Source organism: Macaca thibetana, chromosome 19 (genome assembly GCF_024542745.1).
Source record: "Macaca thibetana thibetana isolate TM-01 chromosome 19, ASM2454274v1, whole genome shotgun sequence".
NCBI lineage: Eukaryota > Metazoa > Chordata > Mammalia > Primates > Cercopithecidae > Macaca > Macaca thibetana.
This window is the reverse complement of record NC_065596.1, coordinates 42,980,723-43,002,990: the sequence shown is the minus strand read 5'-3', so window position 1 is coordinate 43,002,990 and position 22,268 is coordinate 42,980,723. Positions and strand designations below refer to the sequence as shown.

The following is a 22,268-nucleotide window of genomic DNA, read 5'->3' as shown; positions in this document are numbered from 1 at the left end:
AGAGGCTGGGAGCCTGGGACACAGAGGGTGGAGGATGGTTCTGGGTCTGGTGTCTCCACCCAAACTTTCCACTGCCAGCCTGCCTGTGCGCAGCCCTCTCAGCAGCCTGCTGGCTGGGGCAGGGGCCGGGGTGGGAGGTGGAAAAGGTCCAGGAGGGCTGCTGCATTGCTAGGGGTGGTTTATTTTTATTTTTTGAGACAAAGTCTAGCTCTGTTGCCCAGGCTGGAGTGCAGTGGTGTGGTCTCGGCTCACTGCAACCTCTGCCTCCCCAGCTAGAGCAATTCTCCTGCCTCACCTTCCTGGGTAGCTGGGATTACAGGTGTCCGTCTACATGCCCGGCCAATTTTTTTGTTTTGGTTTGGTTTTTTTTTTTGTAGAGAAGGGGTTTCACCATGTTGGCCAGGCTGGTCTTGAACTCCTGACCTCAAGTAATCCACCTATCTTGGCCTCCCAAAGTGCTAGGATTATAGGCGTGAGCCACCACGCCCAGCCAGGAGTGGTTTCTGTTCAGCTCCCACACCATCCCTGCCTTTTGGAAACAGATTTCAGTCTGGCCCTCCCACCCCCATCCACGCCTCCCCCAGTCTACTTCCCCAACCCTGGATTCTCTTCTAGAGTCTTGGGCCCAAGTAGGCTATATTGGGGCTGGTGGGAGAGTCCTCACTTTGCTCTGTTTTGGGTCTGGGTAGTGATGGGGTGCCAGGCCACGCACTACCCTAAAACCCGCCTCATCCTGACCTGCAAAATTGGTGGGAAGATGGTAACAGTCTTGGAAGGAGGCACAAGAGAGACTTGAAGGAGAGAAGTGGGACAGGAATACGCGGTAGACACAGTTACAGGCAGAGACGGACAGAGTGAGACAGCCAGCCCCAGAGACAGAACCCACAGGAGAGGCACAAGCAGAGGTGAGGAGAGGCAGAGGTCGGCGCAGCGGGTCCTGCGCGGCTTGTGGAAAATCACCTCCCCATCCCAGCCTCAGCCTCCTCCTCTGTACAATGGGGGCGACCCATGCTGCCTCCTGTTGGAATGATGGGGTCCCAATCAGTGATTTCCTGCATATCCTGGGCAGCCCAGGGACCTAGGAAATGACAAGCGTAGTCCTAGTAGATCCCCTCCTTTCACCCCTCCTGACTGAGGACTTCCCATGAACCGGGCACACTCTAGGACCAGGGATGCAGCACTGAGCCACCCAGGCCGCCCCTCGACCCCGTGCAGTGGCCCTGTCTGGCACTATCGCTGTGGTTGTGGCCGCTGTTGCTTTAGAGACATAGAAGCAGGGATTTCAGCGCAGACATTTCCAGTCCAGTCAGGAGGTTCTTAGCTGGAGAGAAAGGTCTAGAGTTCCCGCCGGGCTTGGCTTCTCAGGACCCAACATGTCTGTGTATAAAATAAGCATGAGAGACTCTCCTGCGTGCCAGGCAGTGGGAAGGCAGGGCTGGAGGGGCGGTGGCACGAGGAGCCTTCTCTGCTGTGAGTTTATTATTGTTAAACGGTCCCTCTTATTATCAGCTCCTCGGAGAAGGGCAGTGCACCCGGGCCCTGGTTGATGGAGGGGATCAGGGCCCCCAAGAAGAGGTGCCACTCCCGCTTCGCCAGGCTTGCCCCAGGGCCAGGGTCTGTGCCAGGTGTGGGTGGTGGGTGGGAAGGGATGGGGTGAGTCATCAGGGCCAGCCCCGCCCTGCTTTTATTTAAGGTCCCCAGCAGTCCCCAGCACCACGGCTGCCTGACCCTGTCCCAGCCATGTCCGTGAGTGCTCCAGAGGGCCCAGGGCGGGGCCGAGTAGGGAGGGGGCTGGGGGCTCCTCTTTCAAAGGAGCAAGTGGGCAGTGGGTGCGCCACGGATGGGCCTGGGCTGTGGCCTCTGGGTGACCGCCCTTCCTGATTGTCCCCTCTACCTCTTTGTGGCTTCCTCTGGCTCCCTCTTTGAGGATTTTTCTGTTTTTCTGGGTCGCTCTCCCCATCTGTTTCTCTGTCTCTGGTCTCTTTCCTGCCTCTCTGCCACCCTTTTCTCTTCCACTGATTTCTGCCAGTCTCAGTCCTGGTCGACTCCTCTGAGGGGTGACCCACCTTCTGCCTCCCTCCTCAGTCTCACTGGCTCACAGTGGCCCCTGCACTCCACTCTTGCAGAACGCTCCCCACAAGTCCTTGCTGCCCGAGGGCATCCGCCCTGGCACGGTGCTGAGAATTCGTGGCTTGGTTCCTCCCAACGCCGGCAGGTGAGACCCCAGGCCCTAGGGGTAAAGGGTACAGGTCTCTAGGCTCAGCTGACCCCCAATTTTTGCAATCTAGAAATAGGGGCCCTAGGCCATCTGTATCCACCAGGCTACGAGTCCGGGGCCATTTCTGACCTCAAATCTGATGTATTCACTTATTTGCCCCATGCAAATGGCGAGACTTTGGTCTAGGTGGTTTAGTTTTTGGTTGTTCGTTTGTGGTTTTTTTTTTTGGTAAGATGAGGTCTTGCTATGTTGCCCAGGCTGGTCTTTAACTTCTGGGCCCAAGTGATCCTCCCTTCTCCACCTCCCAGAGTGCTGGGGATTACAGGGTGAGCCACTGCACCCAGCCAACATTTCATTTACTTATTCATTCAAAGTGAATTGTAGACATCAGTATTCCTCACCCTCAACATTTCTTGGTCTGGGTGGTTTCTGAGCCCTGACGGCCACCAACCCCACTTCCAGGTTCCACGTAAACCTGCTGTGCGGGGAGGAGCAGGACTCCGATGCCGCCCTGCATTTCAACCCCCGGCTGGACACGTCAGAGGTGGTCTTCAACAGCAAGGAGCAAGGCTCCTGGGGCCGCGAGGAGCGCGGGCCTGGCGTTCCTTTCCAGCGCGGGCAGCCCTTCGAGGTGCTCATCATCGCGTCGGACGACGGCTTCAAGGTGCGTCTCTGAGACAGGGGCGTGGACGCCAAGACCTAGGTCCCTGGAGCAGTGTTGGGCAAAGCCAGGCTATTGGTGGAAGGCAGGGAGGTTGGGGCGGGGTGAGGGGGGTAGGGAAGGCGTGGCCAAGGCAGAGAAGGGTGTCGTTCGACCCTCTCTCTCGCCTAAATAACTCCCACTTGGGCAGAAGCCTGTAATCCCAGCACTTTGGGAGGCCGAGGCGGGCGGATCACAAGTCAGGAGATCGAGACCACAGTGAAACCCCGTCTCTACTAAAAATACAAAAAATTAGCCGGGCTCTCTCGCCTAAATGGCGGGAACCCGGGAGGCGGAGCTTGCAGTGAGCCGAGATGGCGCCACTCACTCCACTGGGCAACAGCGTGAGACTCCGTCTCAAAAAAAAAAAAAAAAAAAAAAAAAAATAAATAACTCCCACTTGGGTCAGAGAGACAGCAGGGTCAGGAGGAGGCGAGCACCAGCCCAGTGTCCAAGGGGTGGGCGTCCTAGCGGGAAGGCGTGGCCCTGACTCGCCATTCCAGACCCTACTCCCAGTTCATTCCTTCCTGAGGCCCTTCCGGGATTTGAGGCATGGGGAAGAATGGGCTGGAGACAGGGCCCAGGAACTCGTCCTAGCTAAAGGGTTGTGGGGTGGAGGTGGCGGCAGATCCTCCGCCACCCAGACCTTACGCGAATTCACCTCCCTCCTCTGCGCTTTAATAGCGGGTAATGCTCTCGGAAATAAGAATATCCATTACCAAGACTAAAAAAGCCGTTTTTTACTGCGCCACCCAGTAAACTCGTTTGATTCTCACGCAAGAGTTAGAATGAACAATAGCCCCATTTTCCCAGTCGGGAAACTGAGGCCCAGAGGGGATGAGTGATTTTCCCCAGGGCCACCCAGCATGGGCCTCCGGAATCCTCACCACCGACCCTCCCTGCAGGCCGTGGTTGGGGACGCCCAGTACCACCACTTCCGCCACCGCCTGCCGCTGGCGCGCGTGCGCCTGGTGGAGGTGGGTGGGGACGTGCAGCTGGACTCCGTGAAGATCTTCTGAGCAGAAGCCCAGGCGGGCCCGGGGCCTTGGGTGAAAAATAAAGCGTTAGCCCGCAGCGCGACTGTGTCTGTGTCCCATTCACTGAGATGAGCAAACTGAGGCCCAGAGAAGTGTGAGCAGTGACTCGGAGTTACACAGCGAATCCGAGCCGGGGGCGGGCTTTGAACCTGACTCTGTTTAGGACACTTTCTGCGAAGGCATGAGGGTCGCGATCTGGGAAGGAGTGGATCTGGGGCGTGTGCTGACGCAGCATTTGTGCAAAGCAAGCCAGGCCGAAATGTGGTCGGGCGGATCTGCTGGCGTTTGGGGCGCGGAGAGGCTCACCGCAGTCCTGGTGCCCCCACTGCAGATCTAAGGGGCGCCAACATGGGTCCATCTGCAAAGGGGGCGAATGAGTCCCACCTTTCTGGTCATTCGTGGGCCCCAATCCTACGCGTGGAAAGCGTGTTATAATGTCCCTGGGTCCCGTATCCCCCTGCAGCTCATCTCTCTCACCCTCTTTTCTCCTGGCCTCCCGCCCGCAGAGACGTCCTGGGTGGGGCTGGGAAGCCCGACCTGCGTCTCACGGCTCCCGCTGTGAGTACCCGACTGCGCACCCTCGGGACAGACGCGAAGGCAGCGGCCCTGGCTCTGCGGAGCAGCGGGGGAGGTCTCGAAGGGCAGCGCGGGGTTTCCGTGGCGCAGCGAGCCCCATTCCCGCGCGCCCTCCACTCTCCCCTACGGTCCCGACCCCGGCCCTAGCCCTGGTTACTGTGACAGACGGGGAAGCAGATGCCAAGTGCAGCCCTGGGCCCAGTTTGACTTTCAGGGTTCAGGGCGTCGCTGGGGCTCCCCTTAATGGCGAGGAGGGGGAGAGGCTGGGCGCACTGTGCGCCCCGAGCCCGCACCCTCGGCGAAGCACCCTGCAGCGGCCGCGGGTCTCAGGTGCGGACAGTGAAGCCAGCCCAGGGCTGCAATCAGAAGCTGCACGTGGGTGCTCGGGGCCGGCTGTTCCGGAACCTTCATCCGGAGCCACGCCTTGATGAGCGCGCCGGGACTTGGGCCTCGTTCCCCGCCTTTGAGCCTCCGACTCCTTGGCGGTCGCCGCCGGCATTGCATCCTGGACCGAGGCGGACGCAGGAAGCTGGTGTGGTTCCTGGCCTGGCCTGAATCTGATTCTGGAGTCGGGTGGGGACGCCAGGTTCGCTGCAGGGCCCAGGTGCGTTCAGGACCCGGGGTTTTCTGCCCCTGCGACCCTCGGGCTGGGCGGTCCCTTCCCGCGTTCGGCCCTGGAGTGGGTGGGCGGCGGTCAGGAGGGAGCCCCGCTCAGGTGAGGAGGCCTGGAAGAGGCCGGGTTCTCCTAGTCCTCCGGGGCTCCTGCATGAATGAGTTCGCTCTTATTTCATTTGGCTGTGACGAGTGGTTTCAAAATACTATTTTTTTTTTTCCGTAAAGATAACATATGCGTGTGGTACATATTTCAAAACATACAGTGAAATGAACATATTATTGGCACAAGTGGTGAATGTGGTTGGGTCTTCGGATTAGATGGTAGCGATCCAGCCGTGTTAATGTACCGATTTTCACCGTGCCCGACAGTGTACATGTGGGAACCTGTCCCTGTTTGTGGAAAACATAGTTAGATATTTGGAGGTGCCGCATGTTTGCGACTTATTCTCAAATGGTTTGCCGAAAATGAAGATTTGGAGCTGGGCGCGATGCCTCAGGCCTGTAATCCCAGCATTTTGGAAGGCTGATGTCAGAGCCTCGCTTGAGGCCAGGTGTATGAGACCAGCCTTGATAATATAGCAACAGCCCGATCACTACAGAAAATTTAAATATATAACAAACGGAGATTTATACTTTTTTTTGTATGTTTGTCATTTATAAACGCGTATATATGTATATGCACATATATGTACACATACATCTATCCTCTTTACTGGCAGAATACTGCTGTTTCCCTGGTCTTCATTTCATGTGTATCTTTCAGAAAATCCCCTGTGGACCTCTGCTCATATGCACGGGTAGTTTCTTCCCCTCCTTGCATAAATGGTAGCACCCTCCACCCACTGTACCGTGTTCATGGCTTAGGAACGTGAGTCCCAGCAACATTCCCTGAGTTCCTTTTGTGTGGAGCCACTGCGCTAACCATTCCTTCAATCCCCCATACAACCTTCTGAAGGAGATCCTCTATGCATGGTTTCCCAATGAGGAATTTGATGGCAACGAAAGTTGAGTGACTTGGTTCAAGGTCGCACGCACATCAGGTAGATGGTGGACCCAAGTGAATGTGATTCCTCTCCTTAGGGTCTTAGCCTCTAGAAATTACATTTGGTTTGCTTTCATTTATTACTTTATACTTATGTGTGTGTGTGTGTGTGTGTGTGTGTGTGTGTGTGTGTGTGTGTGTGTGTGTATCTCTCTCTCTCTTTTTTTTTTTTTTTTTGAGATGGAGCCTTGCTCTGTCGCCCAGGCTGGAGTGCAGTGATACTATCTCCGCGCACTGCAAGCTCCGCCTCCCGGGTTCACTCCATTCTCCTGCCTCAGCCTCCTCAGTAGCTGGGAATATAGGCACCCACCACCGCACCTGGCTAATTTTTTGTATTTTTAGTAGAGATGGGGTTTCACCATGTTAGCCAGGATGGTCTCCATCTCTTGACTCCGTGATCCACCCACCTTGGCCTCCCAAAGTGCTGGGATTACAGACGTGAGCCACTGCACCGGCCTTTTTTTGTTTGTTTGTTTTTGAGAGAGTCTTGCTGTATCACCCAGGCTAGAATGCAGGGGCGCAATCTTGGCTCACTGCAACCTCCACTTCCCGGGTTCAAGCGATTCTCCTGTCTCATCCTCCCGAGTAGTTGGGATTACATTTCTGTGCACCATGCCTGGCTAATTTTTGTATTTTTAGTAGAAACAGGGTTTCACCATGTTGGTCAGGCTGGTCTTGAACTCCTGACCTCAGGTGATCCACCCACCTCAGCCTCCCAAAGTGCAGGGATTACAGTTGTGAGCCACTGCAGCCAGCCACTTTTTATATATTTTTCTTTTTCTTTTTTTTCTTTTTTTTTTTTTTGAGACGGAGTCTTGCTCTGTCGCCCAGGCTGGAGTGCAGTGGCCGGATCTCAGCTCACTGCAAGCTCCGCCTCCCGGGTTCACGCCATTCTCCTGCCTCAGCCTCCCGAGTAGCTGGGACTACAGGCGCCCGCCACCTCGCCCGGCTAGTTTTTTGTATTTTTTTTAGTAGAGACAGGGTTTCACCGTGTTAGCCAGGATGGTCTCGATCTCCTGACCTCGTGATCCACCCGTCTCGGCCTCCCAAAGTGCTGAGATTACAGGCTTGAGCCACCGTATATTTTTCAAAGACAACATCTTGCTCTATCACACCCAGGCTGGAGTGCAGTGGCATGATCCCAGCTCACTGAAGCCTCGACTTTCAAGGCTCAAGCAATCCTCCTGACTCAGCCTCCAATGGAGCTGGGACTGCAGGCACGCACCACCATTCCTGGCTAATTTTTAAAATTTTTTTGTAGGGACAGGGTCACTCAACCTTTGGGGGCATCAAATTCCTCACTGGGAATTTTCCCAATTGGGAACTCAAGGAAGGGTTGGCACAGTGGCTACACACAGTAGGAACTCCTAGACTCAAGCAGTCCTCCTGCCTCAGCCTCCCAAAGTGCTAGGAACACAGGCGTGAGCCACCTCACCTAGCCTTGGTGGTGGTTTTTGTTTTTTTGTTTTTGTTTTTGTTGTTTTTTTGAGACAGAGTCTCGCTCTGTTGCCCAGGCTGGAGTTCAGTGGCACAGTCTCGGCTCACTGCAAGCTCTGCCTCCTGGGTTCACGCCATTCTCCTGCCTCAGTGTCCCAAGTAGCTGGAACTACAGGCGCCCGTCAACCTTGGTGTTTTTAATATCAACTTCATTAATATGTCATTTACACACAGTAAAATAATTCTTCCTTTTAAACTGTACAGTTTTAAAAGGGTGGCTCACGCCTATAAACCCAGCCCTTTGGAAGGCCGAGGCAAGTGGATCACCTGAGGTCAGGAGTTTGAGACCAGCCTGGCCAACATGGTGAAACCCTGTGTCTACTAAAAATACAAAAATTAGCTGGGCGTGGTGGCGCACACCTGTAATCCCAGCTACTACAGGACTGAGGCAGGAGGATCGCTTGAACCTGGGAGGCAGAGGTTGCAGTGACCCGAGATGGTGCTACTGCACTCCAGCCTGGGCAACAGAGCGAGACTCCATCTCAAAAAAATAAATACAAAAATTTTTAAAAAGTGTACATTTCTGTGAATTTAGACAAAGACATCCATTGTGTGGCCACCATGATCAAGGTACAGTCTAATTGTGAGATTTCCTCACCCCTCCCAGCCACACCCCTGGTGCCTGGGTGGTGACCACTCATCCGCTCTCAAGCTTCTTAAATTACTTTTTCCCTGCTCTAAAACTTGGTGGAGGCTGGGCGCGGTGGCCCTCACCTGTAATTCCAGTACTTTGGGAGGCTGAGGTGCGTGGATCACCTGAGGTCAGGAGTTCAAGACCAGCCTGGCCAACATGGTGAAAACCTGTCTCTACTGAAAATACAAAAATTATTTGGGCATGGTGGTGCATGCCTCTAGTCCCAGCTACTTGGGAGGCTGAGGCAGGAGACTCGCTTGAACTTGGGAGGCAGAGGTTGCAGGGAGTCGAGATCATGGCACTGCACTCCAGCCTGGGGGACAGAGCAAGACTCTGTCTCTAAATAAATAAATAAATAAGTAGATAAATTTGGGTAGAAAAGTATAGTACTCTTTTTGTAAAAGTCTGGCTACTTCTGCTTAGCATACATAATGTTTTAGGTTCATTCATGTGTTTTCTTCATGTAGTTCATTTCTTTGGGTTGTAATCCACTGTGTGAACCTGAGTTTGCTGATCTGTTCACGTGTTGATGGACACGCGAGTTGTTGGCAGTGTGGTTGATTATGAATAAAGATTGTATGAAAAGTCTTCGATGTTTTGGCCAGGTGCGGTGGCTCAAGCTTGTAATCCCAGCACTTTGGGAGGCCGAGACGGGCGGATCACGAGGTCAGGAGATCGAGACCATCCTAGCTAACACAGTGAAACCCCGTCTCCACTAAAAAATACAAAAAACTAGCCGGGCGAGGTGGGGGCCGCCTGTAGTCCCAGCTACTCGGGAGGCTGAGGCAGGAGAATGGCGTGAACCCGGGAGGCGGAGCTTGCAGTGAGCCGAGATCTGGCCACTGCACTCCAGCCTGGGTGACAGAGCAAGACTCTGTCTCAAAAAAAAAAAAAAAAAAAAGACAAGTCTTTGATGTTTTTATTTCTTTTGGGTCAATACCCAGGAGTATACCTGTGTCATATAAGTGTACGTTTAAGTTTATTTATTTATTTATTTATTATTATTATTTGAGCCAGGGTCTCTCTCTGTCACTGAGGCTGGAATGCAGTGGCACCACCATAGCTCACTGCAGCCTTTAACTTGGCTCAAGCAATCCTCCTGCCTCAGCCTCTAGAGTAGCTGGGACTATGGGTGTGTGCCACTATGCCTAGCTAAGTTTAATTTAATTAACTAATTATTTTTTATTTATTTATTTTTTTGAGACGGAGTCTTGCTCTGTCACCAGGCTGGAGTACAGTGGCACGATCTCGGGTCACTGCAACAACCTCTGACTCCCTGGTTCAAGCGATTCTCCTGTCTCAGCCTCCTGAGTAGCTGGAATTACAGGTGCGCGCCACCACACCCGGCTAATTTTTGTATTTTTAGTAGAGACGGGGTTTCACCATGTTAGCCAAGATGGTCTCGATCTCCTGACCTAGTGATCCACCTGCCTCCGCCTCCCAAAGTGCTGGGATTATAGGCGTGAGCCACCGCGCCCAGCCTATGCCTGGTTAATTTTTGTGTTTTTAGTAGAGGCAGGGTTTCACCATATTGGCCAGGCTGGTCTTGAATTTCTGAGCTCAGGTTATCCACCTGCCTCAGCCTCCCAAAGTGCTGGGATTACAGGCATGAGCTACCACGCCCAGCCTAATTTTTTTTTTTTTTTTTTTTTTTTTTTTTTTTTGAGACGGAGTCTCGCTCTGTCACCCAGGCTGGAGTGCGGTGGCCGGATCTCAGCTCACTGCAAGCTCCGCCTCCCGGGTTCACGCCATTCTCCTGCCTCAGCCTCCCGAGTAGCTGGGACTATAGGCGCCCGCCACCTCGCCCGGCTAGTTTTTTGTATTTTTTTAGTAGAGACGGGGTTTCACCGTGTTGGCCAGGATGGTCTCGATCTCCTGACCTCGTGATCCGCCCGTCTCGGCCTCCCAAAGTGCTGGGATTACAGGCGTGAGCCACCGCGCCCGGCCCAGCCTAATTTTAAAATTTTTTTTTTAGGGGCAGGGTCTCACTGTATTCTCCAGGTTGGTCTCAAACTCCTGGGCTCAAGCAGTCCTCCTACCTCAGCCTCTCAAGATGGTGTGATTACAGGCACGAGTCACTTTGCCCCGCCCAATATGCTTACCTTTATAAGAGACTTCAGGCCGGCCCGGTGGCTCACGCCTGTAATCCCAGCACTTTGGGAGGCCGAGATGGGCGGATCACAAGGTCAGGAGATTGAGACCATCCTGGCTAACACTGTGAAACCCCGTCTCTACTAAAAATACAAAAAAATTAGCCGGGCATAGTGGCGGGCGCCTGTAGTCCTAGCTACTCGGGAGGCTGAGGCAGGAGAATGGCATGAACCCCGGAGGCGGAGCTTGCAGTGAGCCGAGATCGGGCCACCGCACTCCAGCCTGGGTGACTGAGCAAGACTGCGTCTCAAAAAAAAAAAAAAAGAAAAACGTCTAATTGGGATGACATTCATTTTATCAGTTATTTTTTCTGTTATGTTGTGTGCTTTTGTGACCTACTTAAATCTTTGCTTAAGAAAGCTTCATGAGAAACATTTATCACAAAGATTTCTTTTTATGTTTTATTATGGAAAGTTTATAGTTTTAGCATTTAAGTTTAGTTTTTTAACTTTATTTATTTATTTATTTTGAGATGGAATTTCACTCTTGTCACGTAGGCTGGAGTGCAGTGGCACGATCTTGGCTCACTGCAACCTCCACCTCCCGGGTTCAAGCGATTCTCCTGCCTCAGCCCCCTAAGTATCTGGGACTACAGGCGCCCGCCACCACGCCCGGCTAATTTTTGTATTTTTAGTAGAGACAGGGTTTCACCACGTTGGCCAAGCTGTTCTTGAACTCCTGACCTCAGGTGATCCACCCACCTCGGCCTCCCAAAGTGCTGGGATTACAGGAGTGAGTCACCTCACCCGGCCTAACTTTAGTTAATTTTTGTCTCATTAGTTAATACATTGTTTCTAGTTAATTTTTAGTTATTTTTAGTTAATTTTGGTGTGTGGTACAAGTTAAGGATCAAGGTTCTTTTCTCACTCTATAGATGTCCAGTTATTTCACCCCATTTGTTGAAGTGACTTATCTTTTCTCCTCATTGATTTATATTGGCAGTTTTGTTAAAAATTAATTGACCATTTTTGTTGTTTTAAATCTGCAGTTAATCATTCTTCTGATTCCTTATTTTATGTATCTATCCTTATCTTGATAGCGTATTCCTGATTACTGTAGCTTTATAGTGGGTCTTTCTCTCTCTCTCTCTCTCTTTTTTTTTTTTTTTTTTAAGACGGAGTCTCTCTCTCTCACCCAGGCTGGAGTGCAGTGGCACGATCACGGCTCATGGCAACCTCCGCCTCCTGAGTTCAAGCAATTCTCCTGCCTCAGCCTCCCGAGTAGCTGGGATTACAGGTGCCCACCACCACGCCCTGCTACTTTTTGTATTTTTAGCAGAGATGGGGTTTCACCATGTTGGTCAGGCTGGTCTTGAGCTCCTGACCTCAGGTAATCTGCCCACCTCAGCCTCCCAAAGTGCTGGCATTATAGGCAAGAGCCACTGCGTCCGGCCTCTTTTTTCTTTTTTTGAGACAGGTTCTCACTCTGTTTCCCAAGCTGGAGCGCAGTGGTGCAATCACAGCTCACTGCAGTCTCAGCCTCCTGGGCTCACCCTCCTAAGTAGCTGGGACTACAGGCACATGCCACCACGCCCAGCTAATGTCTGTACTTTTTGGAGAGACACGGTCTCACCACGTTGCCCAGGCTGGTCTGGAATTCCTGGGCTCAAGCCATCCACCCACCTTGGCCTCCCAAAGTGAATAGTGAGTCTTCTTCTTCTTCTCTTCTTTTTTTTTTTTTTTTTTTTGACGGAGTCTTGCTCAGTCGCCCTGGCTGGAGTGCATCTCGGCTCACTGCAAGCTCCGCCTCCCGGGTTCATGCCATTCTCCTGCCTCAGCCTCCCAAGTAGCTGGGACTACAGGCACCTGCCACTACGCCCGGCTATTTTTTTTTTTGTACTTTTAGTAGAGACGGGGTTTCACCTTGTTAGCCAGGATGGTCTTGATCTCCTGACCTCATCATCCGCCCATCTCGGCCTCCCAAAGTGCTGGGATTACAGGCGTGAGCCACCGCGCCCGGCCAAATAGTGAGTCTTAAAGTCACGTTATATGTGTTGCAACTTTGTTCTCCTTTCTCAAAATTGTTTTTTTTATTCTATGTCATTTTCATTTTTCAATACATTTCAGTGGATAATTATACAAAAATTTTATCTGTGTTTCTATTTTGTTTTTAAGTCAGTTTTGGTAATTTGTGTCTCTCTAGGGATTTGTTCATTTCATCTAAATTGCCTAATTAGTTGACCTAAATCTGTTCATAATATTCCCCTATGATTTTTAAAAATTTGTGTACCATATTAATGTTTTTCCCTCCTTCATTCTTGATTTTGGTAATTGACAGCTTCTGTCTTTTTTATTTTTCTTACTCTTTTGTTGAACTTTTCAATGAGCTAACTGATTTCATCAAAAACCAGTGTACTAGTTTTGTTGATCTTTTTTTTTCTTTTTGAGACAGAGTCTCGCTCTGTCCCCCAGGCTGGAGTGCAGTGGCGCAATCTTGGCTCACTGCAAGCTCCGCCTCCTGGGTTCAAGCAATTCTCCTACCTCAGCCTCCCGAGTAGCTGGGACTACAGGCACCCGCCACCACGCCCGGCTAATTTTTATATTTTTAGCAGAGACGGAGGTTCACTGTGTTTGCCAGGGTGGTCCCAATCTCGTGACCTCGGGATCTGCCCGTCTTGGCCTCTCGAAGTGCTGGGATTACAGGCGTGAGCCACCATGCCCGGCCCTTTTTTTTTTTTTATTGAGACAGAGTCTCACTCTGTCGCCAAAGGCTAGAGTGCAGTGGCACGATCTTGGCTCACAGCAACCTCCACCTCTGGGTTCAAGAGATTCTCCTGCCTCAGCCTCCTGAGTAGCTGGGATTACAGGTATGTACCACCATGCCCAGCTAATTTTTATATTTTTAATAGAGATGGGGTTTCACCATGTTGGCCAGACTGGTCTCTAACTCCTGACCTCAGGTGATCCACCCGCCTCGGCCTCCCAAAGTGCTGGGATTACAGGTGTGAGCCACTGCACACAGCCCAATTTTGTTGATCTTTTCTTTTCTTTTTTTGAGACAAGAGTCTCACTCTGTCACCCAGGCTGGAGTGCAGTGGCTCGATCTTGACTCACTGCAACCTCCACCTCCCGGGTTCAAGTAACTCTCCTGCCTCAGCCTCCCGAGTAGCTGGGACTACAGGCAGGTGCCACCACACCTGGCTAATTTTTGTATTTTCAGTAGAGATGGGGTTTTGCCATGTTGGCCGAGCTGGTCTCAAACTCCAGATCTCAGGTGGTCCACCTGCCTCAGTCTCCTAATATGCTGGGATTATAGGCGAGCCACCGTGCCCAGCCCAATCCTCTCTCTCTCTCTCTTTTTTTTTTTTTTTTTTTTTTTTGAGATGGAGTCTTGCTCTGTTGCCCAGGCTGGAGTGCAGTAGCATGATCTCGGCTCACTGCAACCTCTGCCTCCCGGGTTCAAGTGATTCTGCTGCCTCATCCTCCCAAGTAGCTGGGAATACAGGTGCCCGCCACCACGCCTGGCTAATTTGTATTTTTAGTAGAGACGGGGTTTCAACCATATTGGCCAGGCTGGTCTTGAACTCCTGACCTTGTGATCTGCCCGTCTCAGCCTCCCAAAGTGTTGGGACTACAGGCATGTGCCACTGCGCCCGGCTTCTCCCTATCTCTTAAAAACAAAACAACAACAACAACAAAAAAAAACAGAGGAGACTGAGGCAAAGCAAAGTTTTAAATTTTTAAATAATAACAGTAATTATTATTATTATTATTATTATTATTATTATTATTATTATTTCGAGAGAAGGTCTCACTCCGTTGCCCAGGCTGGAGTGCAGTGGTGCAGTCTCAGCTCACTGCAACCCCCGCTTCCCGTCCTCAAGCCATCCTCCCACCTGAGCCTCCAGAGTAGCTGGAACTACAGTCACACACCACCATGCCCAGCTAATTTTTGTATTTTTTCTAGAGACAGAGTTTCACCACATTGCCCAGGCTGATTTCAAACTCCTGCACTCTAGGGGTCTGCCTGGGTCGGCCTCCCAAAGTGCTGGCATTACAGGTGTAAGCCACCATGCCCAGTCAAGGGGAAGTTTTTAAAGGCAAAATGAGGAGGATTACATACATTGTTTTGAATCAATTATCCTTGGCTACAAGACTTGATAACAAAGGTGGCATCAGTTCAAGGTTGGACAGGCAGTTACTGAACAAAAGTACTTTCTGTGTAACGTTGCTGTGGACTTTGTGCGAGGTTGTGGTTTTTGGAGAGTCTTTCGCAATCATTCCTATCAGGCATTTGTGCATGAGCACCCTCCTTTCATGACCTTCCCCGGTTCCTTTATTTATTTATTTATTTTGAGACAGAGTTTCACTCTTGTTGTCCAGGCTGGAGTGCAATGGTGCGATCTCTGCAACCTCTGCCTCCTGGGTTCAAGTAATTCTCCTACCTCAGCCTCCTGAGTATCTGGGATTATAGGCGCCCACCATCAGTCCCGGCTAATTTTGTGTATTTTTAGTAGAGACAGGGTTTCACCATGTTGGCCAGGCTGGTCTCCAACACTGGACCTCAGGTGATCCACCCACCTCGGCCTCCCAAAGTGCTAGGATTACAGGCGTGAGCCACCACACCTGGCCCAGTCTCTGGTTTTCTATATGGTCATCCATATGGTCTTAAGTTCTAAGAAATGCATGGCTAAGCAATTTCGTCAGGGTGTGAGCATCATAGAGTGACTTATGCAAACCTAGGTGATACAGCCCACCCCAGCCCTAGGCTGTATGAAGTAGCCTATAGCTCATAAGCTACAAGCATGCACAGCATTTAACTGTACTGAACACAGTGGGCAACTGTAACACAATGGTAAGTATTCATGTATATAAACGTATCTGAACATTAAAGAGGTACAGTAAAACTAAGGTATAAAAGATGACAGATGCGGCCGGGCGCGGTGGCTCAAGCCTGTAATCCCAGCACTTTGGGAGGCCGAGGCGGGTGGATCACGAGGTCAGGAGATCGAGACTATCCTGGCTAACATGGTGAAACCCCGTCTCTACTAAAAATACAAAAAACTAGCCGGGCGTGGTGGCGGGCGCCTGTAGTCTCAGCTACTTGGGAGGCTGAGGCGGGAGAATGGCGTGAACCCAGGAGGCGGAGCTTGCAGTGAGCCGAGATCACGCCACTGCACTCCAGCCTGGGAGACACAGCGAGACTCCGTCTCAAAAAAAAAAAAAAAAAAAAAAAAAAAAAAGATGACAGATGGGCCAGGCACCCCAATTCATTCCTGTAATCCTAGCACTTTGGGAGGCTGAGGTGGGCGGATCACTTGAGGTCAGAAGTTCGAAACCAGCCTGGCCAACATGGTGAAACCGCGTCTCTGCTAAAAATACAAAGAAGTTTGGGCCAGGCACGGTGACTCACACATGGTGGCTCACAGGCATGATAGCGCCACCATGCCTGGCTAATTTTTGTATTTTTAATAGAGACGGGGTTTCCATGTTGGCCAGGCTGGTCTTGAACTGACCTCAGGTGATCCCGCTCACCTCAGCCTCCCAAGGTGCTGGGATTACAGGCGTGAGCCACTGCGCCTGGCATTTTTTATGTTTTTTTTTTGGGGGGGATGCGGTGTTAATCCCAGCACCTTGGGAGGCCGATGAGGACGGATCACGAGGTCAGGAGTTCGAGACCATCCTGGCTAGCATGGTGAAACCCCATCTCTACTAAAAACACAAAATTTAGCCAGGCATGGTGTCGTGTGCCTGTAATCCCAGCTACTTGGGAGGCTGAGGCAGAAGAATCACTTGAACCTGGGAGGTGGGGGTTGCAGTGAGCCAAGATCATGCCACTGCACTCCAGCCTGGACAATAGATAGAGACTCTCTGAAAACAAAACAAAACAAAGCAAAAACAAAGAAGTTAGCCAGGTGTGGTGGTGGATGCCTGTAATCCCAGCTACTTGGGAGGCTGAGGCAGGAGGATCGCTTGAACCCGGGAGGTGGAGGTTGCCATGAGCGGAGATCATGCCACTGTAGTCCAGCCTGGGTGACAGAGTGAGACTCCATCTCAGAAAATAAATAAATAAAAGATGACAAGTTTTACACCTATATGGGACACTTACCGTGAATGGAGCTTGCAGGACTGCACGTTGCTCCAGGTGTCAATGAGTGAGTGGTGAGTGAATGTGAAGGCTAGGACAGTACTGTATACTACTGTAGACTTTATAAGCACTGTACTCTTAGGCTACCCTAAATTAAAAAAAAAAAAAGGAATTGTGCTACAACATTGTGATGACTGCAGCATCACTAGGTGATAGGAGTTGTTCGGCTTCATTGTAATTTTATGGAGCATTGTCGCATGTGTGGTCCATCACTGACTGAAACGTCGTTACGCAGCACCTGACTGTGTATGTTACATAGTCAGGGATACAGGCCAGGTGTGGTGGCTCACGCCTGGAATCCCAGCATTTTGGGAGGCCGAGGTGGGATGACCGCTAGAGGCCAGGAGTTTGAGACCAGCCTGGGCAACATAGTGAGACCTTGTCTCTACAAAAAACAAAAACAAAATTGAAAATTATCCAGGTGTGGTGGTGCATACCTGTAGTCCCAGCTATTAGGGAAGGTGAGGCAGGGGGATTGCTTGAGACTGGGAGTCTGAGGTTACAATGGGTTATGATCATGCCACTGCACTCCAACCTGAGTGACAGAGCCAGAGCATGTCTCTAAAAAAATACAGTGCTGGCTGGGCGCAGTGGCTCAAGCCTGTAATCCCAGCACTTTGGGAGGCCGAGACGGGCGGATCACAAGGTCAGGAGATCGAGACCATCCTGGCTAACCCGGTGAAACCCCGTCTCTACTAAAAAATACAAAAAACTAGCCGGGCGAGGTGGCGGGCGCCTGTAGTCCCAGCTACTCTGGAGGCTGAGGCAGGAGAATGGCGTGAACCCGGGAGGCGGAGCTTGCAGTGAGCTGAAATCCAGCCACTGCACTCCAGCCTGGGTGACAGAGCGAGACTCCGTCTCAAAAAAAAAAAAAAAAAAAAACAGTGCTGTATAACTTTTTTTTTTTTTTTTTTTTTTTTTTTTTTTAGATGGAATCTTACTCTGCTACTCAGGCTGGAATGCAGTGGCACAATCTCGGCTCACTGCAACCTCTACTTCCTGGGTTCAAGTGATTCTCCTGCCTCAGCCTTCCAAGAAGCTGGAATTACAGGTACCTGCCACCATGCCGGGCTAATTTTTGTATTTTTAGTAGAGATAGGTTTCCATGTTGGCCAGGCTGGTCTTGAACTGACCTCAGGTGATCCCCCCGACCCCAGCCTCGCAAGATGGTGGGATTACAGGTGTGAGCCACTGCGCGTGGCATTTTTTTTTGTTTGTTTTGTTTTGTTTTGTTTTGAGACAGAGTCTCGCTCTGGAGCTCAATAGCACGATCTCGGCTCACTGCAACCTCCACCTTTCAGGTTCAAGCCATTCTCTTGTCTCAGCCTCCTGAGTAGCTGGGACTAAAGACACGCACCATCACACCCAGCTAAATTTTTTGTAATTTATTTATTTATTTATTTATTGAGATGGAGTCTTGCTCTGTCGCCCAGGTTAGAGTGCAGTGGCGTGATCTCGGCTCACTGCAACCTCCACCACCTGGGTTCAAGCCATTCTCCTGCCTCAGCCTCCTGAATACCTAGGACTACAGGCACCTGCCATCATGCCTGGTTAAGTTTTGTATTTTTGTAGAGACAGGGTTTCACCATGTTGACCATGCTGGTCTCAAATTCCTGACCTCAAGTGATCCTCCCACCTCGGCCTCCCAAAGTGCTGGGTTATAGGCGTGAGCCACCATGCCTAGCTTTATAACCTTTACTTTAAACAATTTTATATATATATGTGTGTGTGTGTATGTGTGTTTACAATTTTATTTGTCTGTTTATTTCTTTTAAGACAGTCTTGTTCTGTCACACAGGCCAGAGTGCAGTGGCACAATCACAGCTCACTGTAGCTCCAACCTCCCAGGTTCCAGCAATCCTCCCACCTCAGCCTCCTGAACAGCTGGGACAGGACTATAGGTGTGCACCACCATGCCTGGCTAATTTTGGGGGTTTCACCATGTTGCCCAGGCTGGTCTTGAATTCCTGAGCTCAAGCAATCCACCTACCTTGGCCTGTCAAATTGCTGGGATTACAGGTTCGAGCCACCATCCCCGGCCTTATGTGTGTTTTTTTTTTTTTTGAGATGGAGTCTCGCTCTGTCGCCCAGGCTGGAGTGTAGTGGCAGCAACCTCGGCTAACTGCAAGCTCCGCCTCCTGGGTTCACGCCATTCTCCTGCCTCAGCCTCCCGAGTAGCTGGGACTACAGGCGCCCGCCACCTCGCCCGGCTAATTTTTTGTATTTTTAGTAGAGACGGGGTTTCACCGTGTTAGCCAGGATGGTCTCGATCTCCTGACCTCGTGATTTGCCCGCCTCGGCCTTCCAAAGGGCTGTGATTACAGGCGTGACCCACCGCTCCCGGCCCCCAAGCCTTATATTTTAAAAGAAATTAAAAGAAGAAAAGAGGCCGGACGCGGTGGCTCAAGCCTGTAATCCCAGCACTTTGGGAGGCCGAGATGGGCGGATCACGAGGTCAGGAGATCGAGACCATCCTGGCTAACCCAGTGAAACCCTGTCTCTACTAAAAAATACAAAAAAACTAGACGGGCGAGGTGGCGGGCGCCTGTAGTCCCAGCTACTCGGGAGGCTGAGGCGGGAGAATGGCGTAAACCCGGGAGGCGGAGCTTGCAGTGAGCTGAGATTGCGCCACTGCACTCCAGCCTGGGGGACAGCGAGACAAAAAAAAAAAAAAAAAAGAAGAAGAAGAAAAGAAAAATGCATTTCTGGGGCTCTTCGTTTCTTCCTGTGGATTTGGGTTTCTGTCTGCTGCCATTTTCAGTGTGAGGGGTTTCCTTGAGTATTCCCTGCGTGTAGGTATATGCTAGCCAGGAATTCTCTTTCTTTTTGTTTATCTGGGAATGATTTTCTTTTGCCGTTTGTTCTGAAGTATAGTTTTGTTGAATATAGAATTATCGGTTGACAGTTTTATTTTTCTGTCAGTGTTTTGAGTAAATCATTCATCTGCCTTCTGGCCTCCACTGTTCCTAGGAGAATCTAGCCATTAGTTCTATTGTTCCCCGGTACATAATGAGCTGTTTTTCACTTGCTCCTTTAAAATTTTCCATTTTCCTGGCACGGTGGCTCACGCCTGTAATCTTGATACTTTAGGAGGCAGAGGTGGGTGGATCACCTGAGTTCAGGAGTTCAAGACAAGCCTGGCCAACATGGTGAAACCCCGTTTTTACTAAATATACAAAAATCAGCCAGGCAAGCCTGGCACAGTGGCTCACGCCTGTAATCCCAGCACTTTGGGAGGCCGAGGCAGGTGGATCACGAGGTTAGGAGATCAAGACTATCCTGGCTAACACAGTGAAACCCCGTCTCTACTAAAAATACAAAAAATTAGCCAGGCGAGGTGGCGGCCTGTAGTCCCAGCTACTCAGGACGCTGAGGCAGGAGAATGTCGTGAACCCGGGAGGCGGAGCTTGCAGTGAGCCAAAATTGCACCACTGCACTCCAGCCTGGGCCACAGAGCGAGACTCCATCTCAAAAAAAAAAGAAAAAAAAATTAGCCAGGCATGGTGGTGTGTGCCTGTGTGCCCACTCACTCAGGGGGCTGAGGTGGAAGGGTCTCTTGAGTCCAGGAGTTGGAGGCTGCAGTGAGCCGTGATCATGCCACTGCACTCCAGCCTGGGTGACAGAGTGAGACCTTGTCTCAAAAAAAAAAAAAAAAAAAAAAAAAATGCCCTTTTTGAATTGTTTTCAGCAGTTTGACTGTGATGAATCTAGGTATGGCTCTCTTTGTATTTATATTTCTTGGAGTTTGTTGAGCTTCTTGAATCCATAAATTAACGTTTACAACAAGTTTGATAAGTTTCCAGCCATTAATGCTTCAAAAATTTTTCTACTCCTTCCTCTCCTTTCCCCAGAGTCCTATTATACATATGTTTGTTTGCTTGATGTTATTCAGCTGGTCTCAGAGGCTCTTTTCTTTTTTCTTTTTTCTTTTTTTTGAGACAGAGTCTCGCTCTGTTGCCCAGGCTGGAGTTCAGTGGCGTGATCTCAGCTCACTGCAACCTCTGCCTCCAGAGTTCAAGCACTTCTCCTATGTCAGCCTCCCAAGTAGCTGGGACTACAGGTGTATGCCACCACGCCTGGCTAATTTTTGTATTTTTAGTAGAAATGGGGTTTCATCATGTTAGCCAGGCTGGTCTTGAACTCCTGATCCTAGGTGATCTGCCCACTTCGGCCTCCCAAAGAGCTGGGATTACAGGTGTGAGCCACCATGCTCGGCCTTTTATTTTTTAAATTGAGTCTTTGCAAATGTTTGATATATGCTTGAAAATCATGAGTGTATATAGATGTAATGAGTGTGCATATATATTAAATTCACCTTATTCTATTATTCAAAATATCAAATTTTAAAACACTTGATATTTGAAGAATAATGGCAGTTTTAAATTACCCATGACCACTACTGTGTTTCTGTGTATTTTTCCTTTTGTTTCTAATAGTGTAATAAATGATCACTTTTTTTTTTTTTGAGATGGAGTCTCACTCTGTCACCCAGGCTGGAGGGCAGTGGCTCACTGCAACCTCTGCCTCCCAGGTTCAAGTGATTCTCCTGCCTCAGCCTCCTTAGTAGCAGGGATTACACACACGCCACCATGCCTGGCTCATTGTTTTTGTATTTTTAGTGGAGCTAGGTTTTACCATGTTGGCCAGGCTAGTTTTGAACTCCTGACCTGGAGTAATCCATCTGCCTGGGCCTCCCAAACTGCTTTGATTACAGGCATGAGCCATTGCTCCCCGTCTTTTATTTATTTATTTATTTATTTATTTATTTATTTATTTATTTATTTAGAGACAGAATCTTGTCACCCAGGCTGGAGTGCAGAGGCGCAATCTGGGCTCACTGCAACCTCCACCTCCCGGATTCAAGTGATTCTTGAGCCTCAGCCTCCCAAGTAGCTGACATTACAGGCGTGCACTACTATGCCTGGCTAATTTTTGTATTTTTAATAGAGACAGGTTTTCACCATGTTGGCCAGGCTGGTCTCGAACTGCTGACCTCAAGTGATCCACCTGCCTCAGCCTCCCAAAGTGCTGGGATTGCAGGCATGAGCCACTGCACCTGTCCAGTCACTTTTCATTCTGGATCATATACTTTATCAATAGAAAATAACTCCTTTTGTCCAAATTAATGCTATATGCTTTAAATCCAGTTTTCTCTAGTATCAAATTTGCCCTGATTTTTGTGTATCTGCTTTTGACTGATACCTATTTCTCATCCTTTTATTTTAAGATTTTGTGTTGTTATCTCTGGAAAGTGTTTTGAAAGCTAAACAGAGTTGAATTTTGTCTGACTTACCCAAGTACGTTTCACACCTTTGCATAATGTTGTTATAACCGATAGGCTTGGTTTTATTTAGGTCATTGTGTGATACTTTCTGCTTTTATTTTCTATGATTCGCTGCATTTTCCTTTGCTTTTTGACCACTGCCAAATAGATCACATTTTCTTTTCTTTTCATTTTAAGCTACTTCAGTGGTTTGAAAATTGTACATCCGACCAGGTGCAGTGGTTCAGGCCTATAATCCCAGCACTTTGGGAGGCCAAGATGGGAAGATTGCTTGAGCTCAGGGATTCAAGACCAGTCTTGGCAACAAAGTGAGACTCCATTTCACCAAAAAATCTAAAAATTAGCCGGGTATGGTGGCACAAGCCTGTGGTCCCAGCTACTCAGGAAGCTGAGGCAGGAGGATTGCTTGAGCCCGGGAGGTCAAGGC

The 22,268-nt window shown here is 50.0% G+C and overlaps 2 protein-coding genes across 9 annotated transcripts in view; both read left to right on the top strand.

Annotated features, from left to right (window-relative positions):
- The first annotated feature begins 1,676 nt into the window (after positions 1 to 1,676).
- On the top strand, positions 1,677 to 3,998 carry LOC126942117 (galectin-7). The gene is made up of 4 exons (XM_050769352.1): positions 1,677 to 1,746; positions 2,127 to 2,215; positions 2,681 to 2,882; positions 3,824 to 3,998. The coding sequence occupies exons 1-4, from the start codon at positions 1,741 to 1,743 to the stop codon at positions 3,935 to 3,937; spliced, it is 411 nt and encodes a 136-aa protein (XP_050625309.1). The 5' UTR covers positions 1,677 to 1,740; the 3' UTR covers positions 3,938 to 3,998.
- Positions 3,999 to 4,476: 478 nt separating this feature from the next.
- Positions 4,477 to 22,268, top strand: part of CAPN12 (calpain 12) — a 34,860-nt gene continuing 17,068 nt past the window's right edge. For 2 of the 8 annotated variants that reach the window (XM_050768966.1, XM_050768961.1), the window contains exons 1-2: positions 11,509 to 12,436; positions 17,487 to 17,608. The gene's annotated coding sequence lies outside the window, so the exon portion shown is untranslated. Of the gene's footprint in view, positions 5,136 to 11,508; positions 12,437 to 17,486; positions 17,609 to 22,018; positions 22,150 to 22,268 lie in introns of those variants that run through there. The other 6 variants (XM_050768963.1, XM_050768962.1, XM_050768964.1 and 3 more) reach the window with 6 other exon arrangements.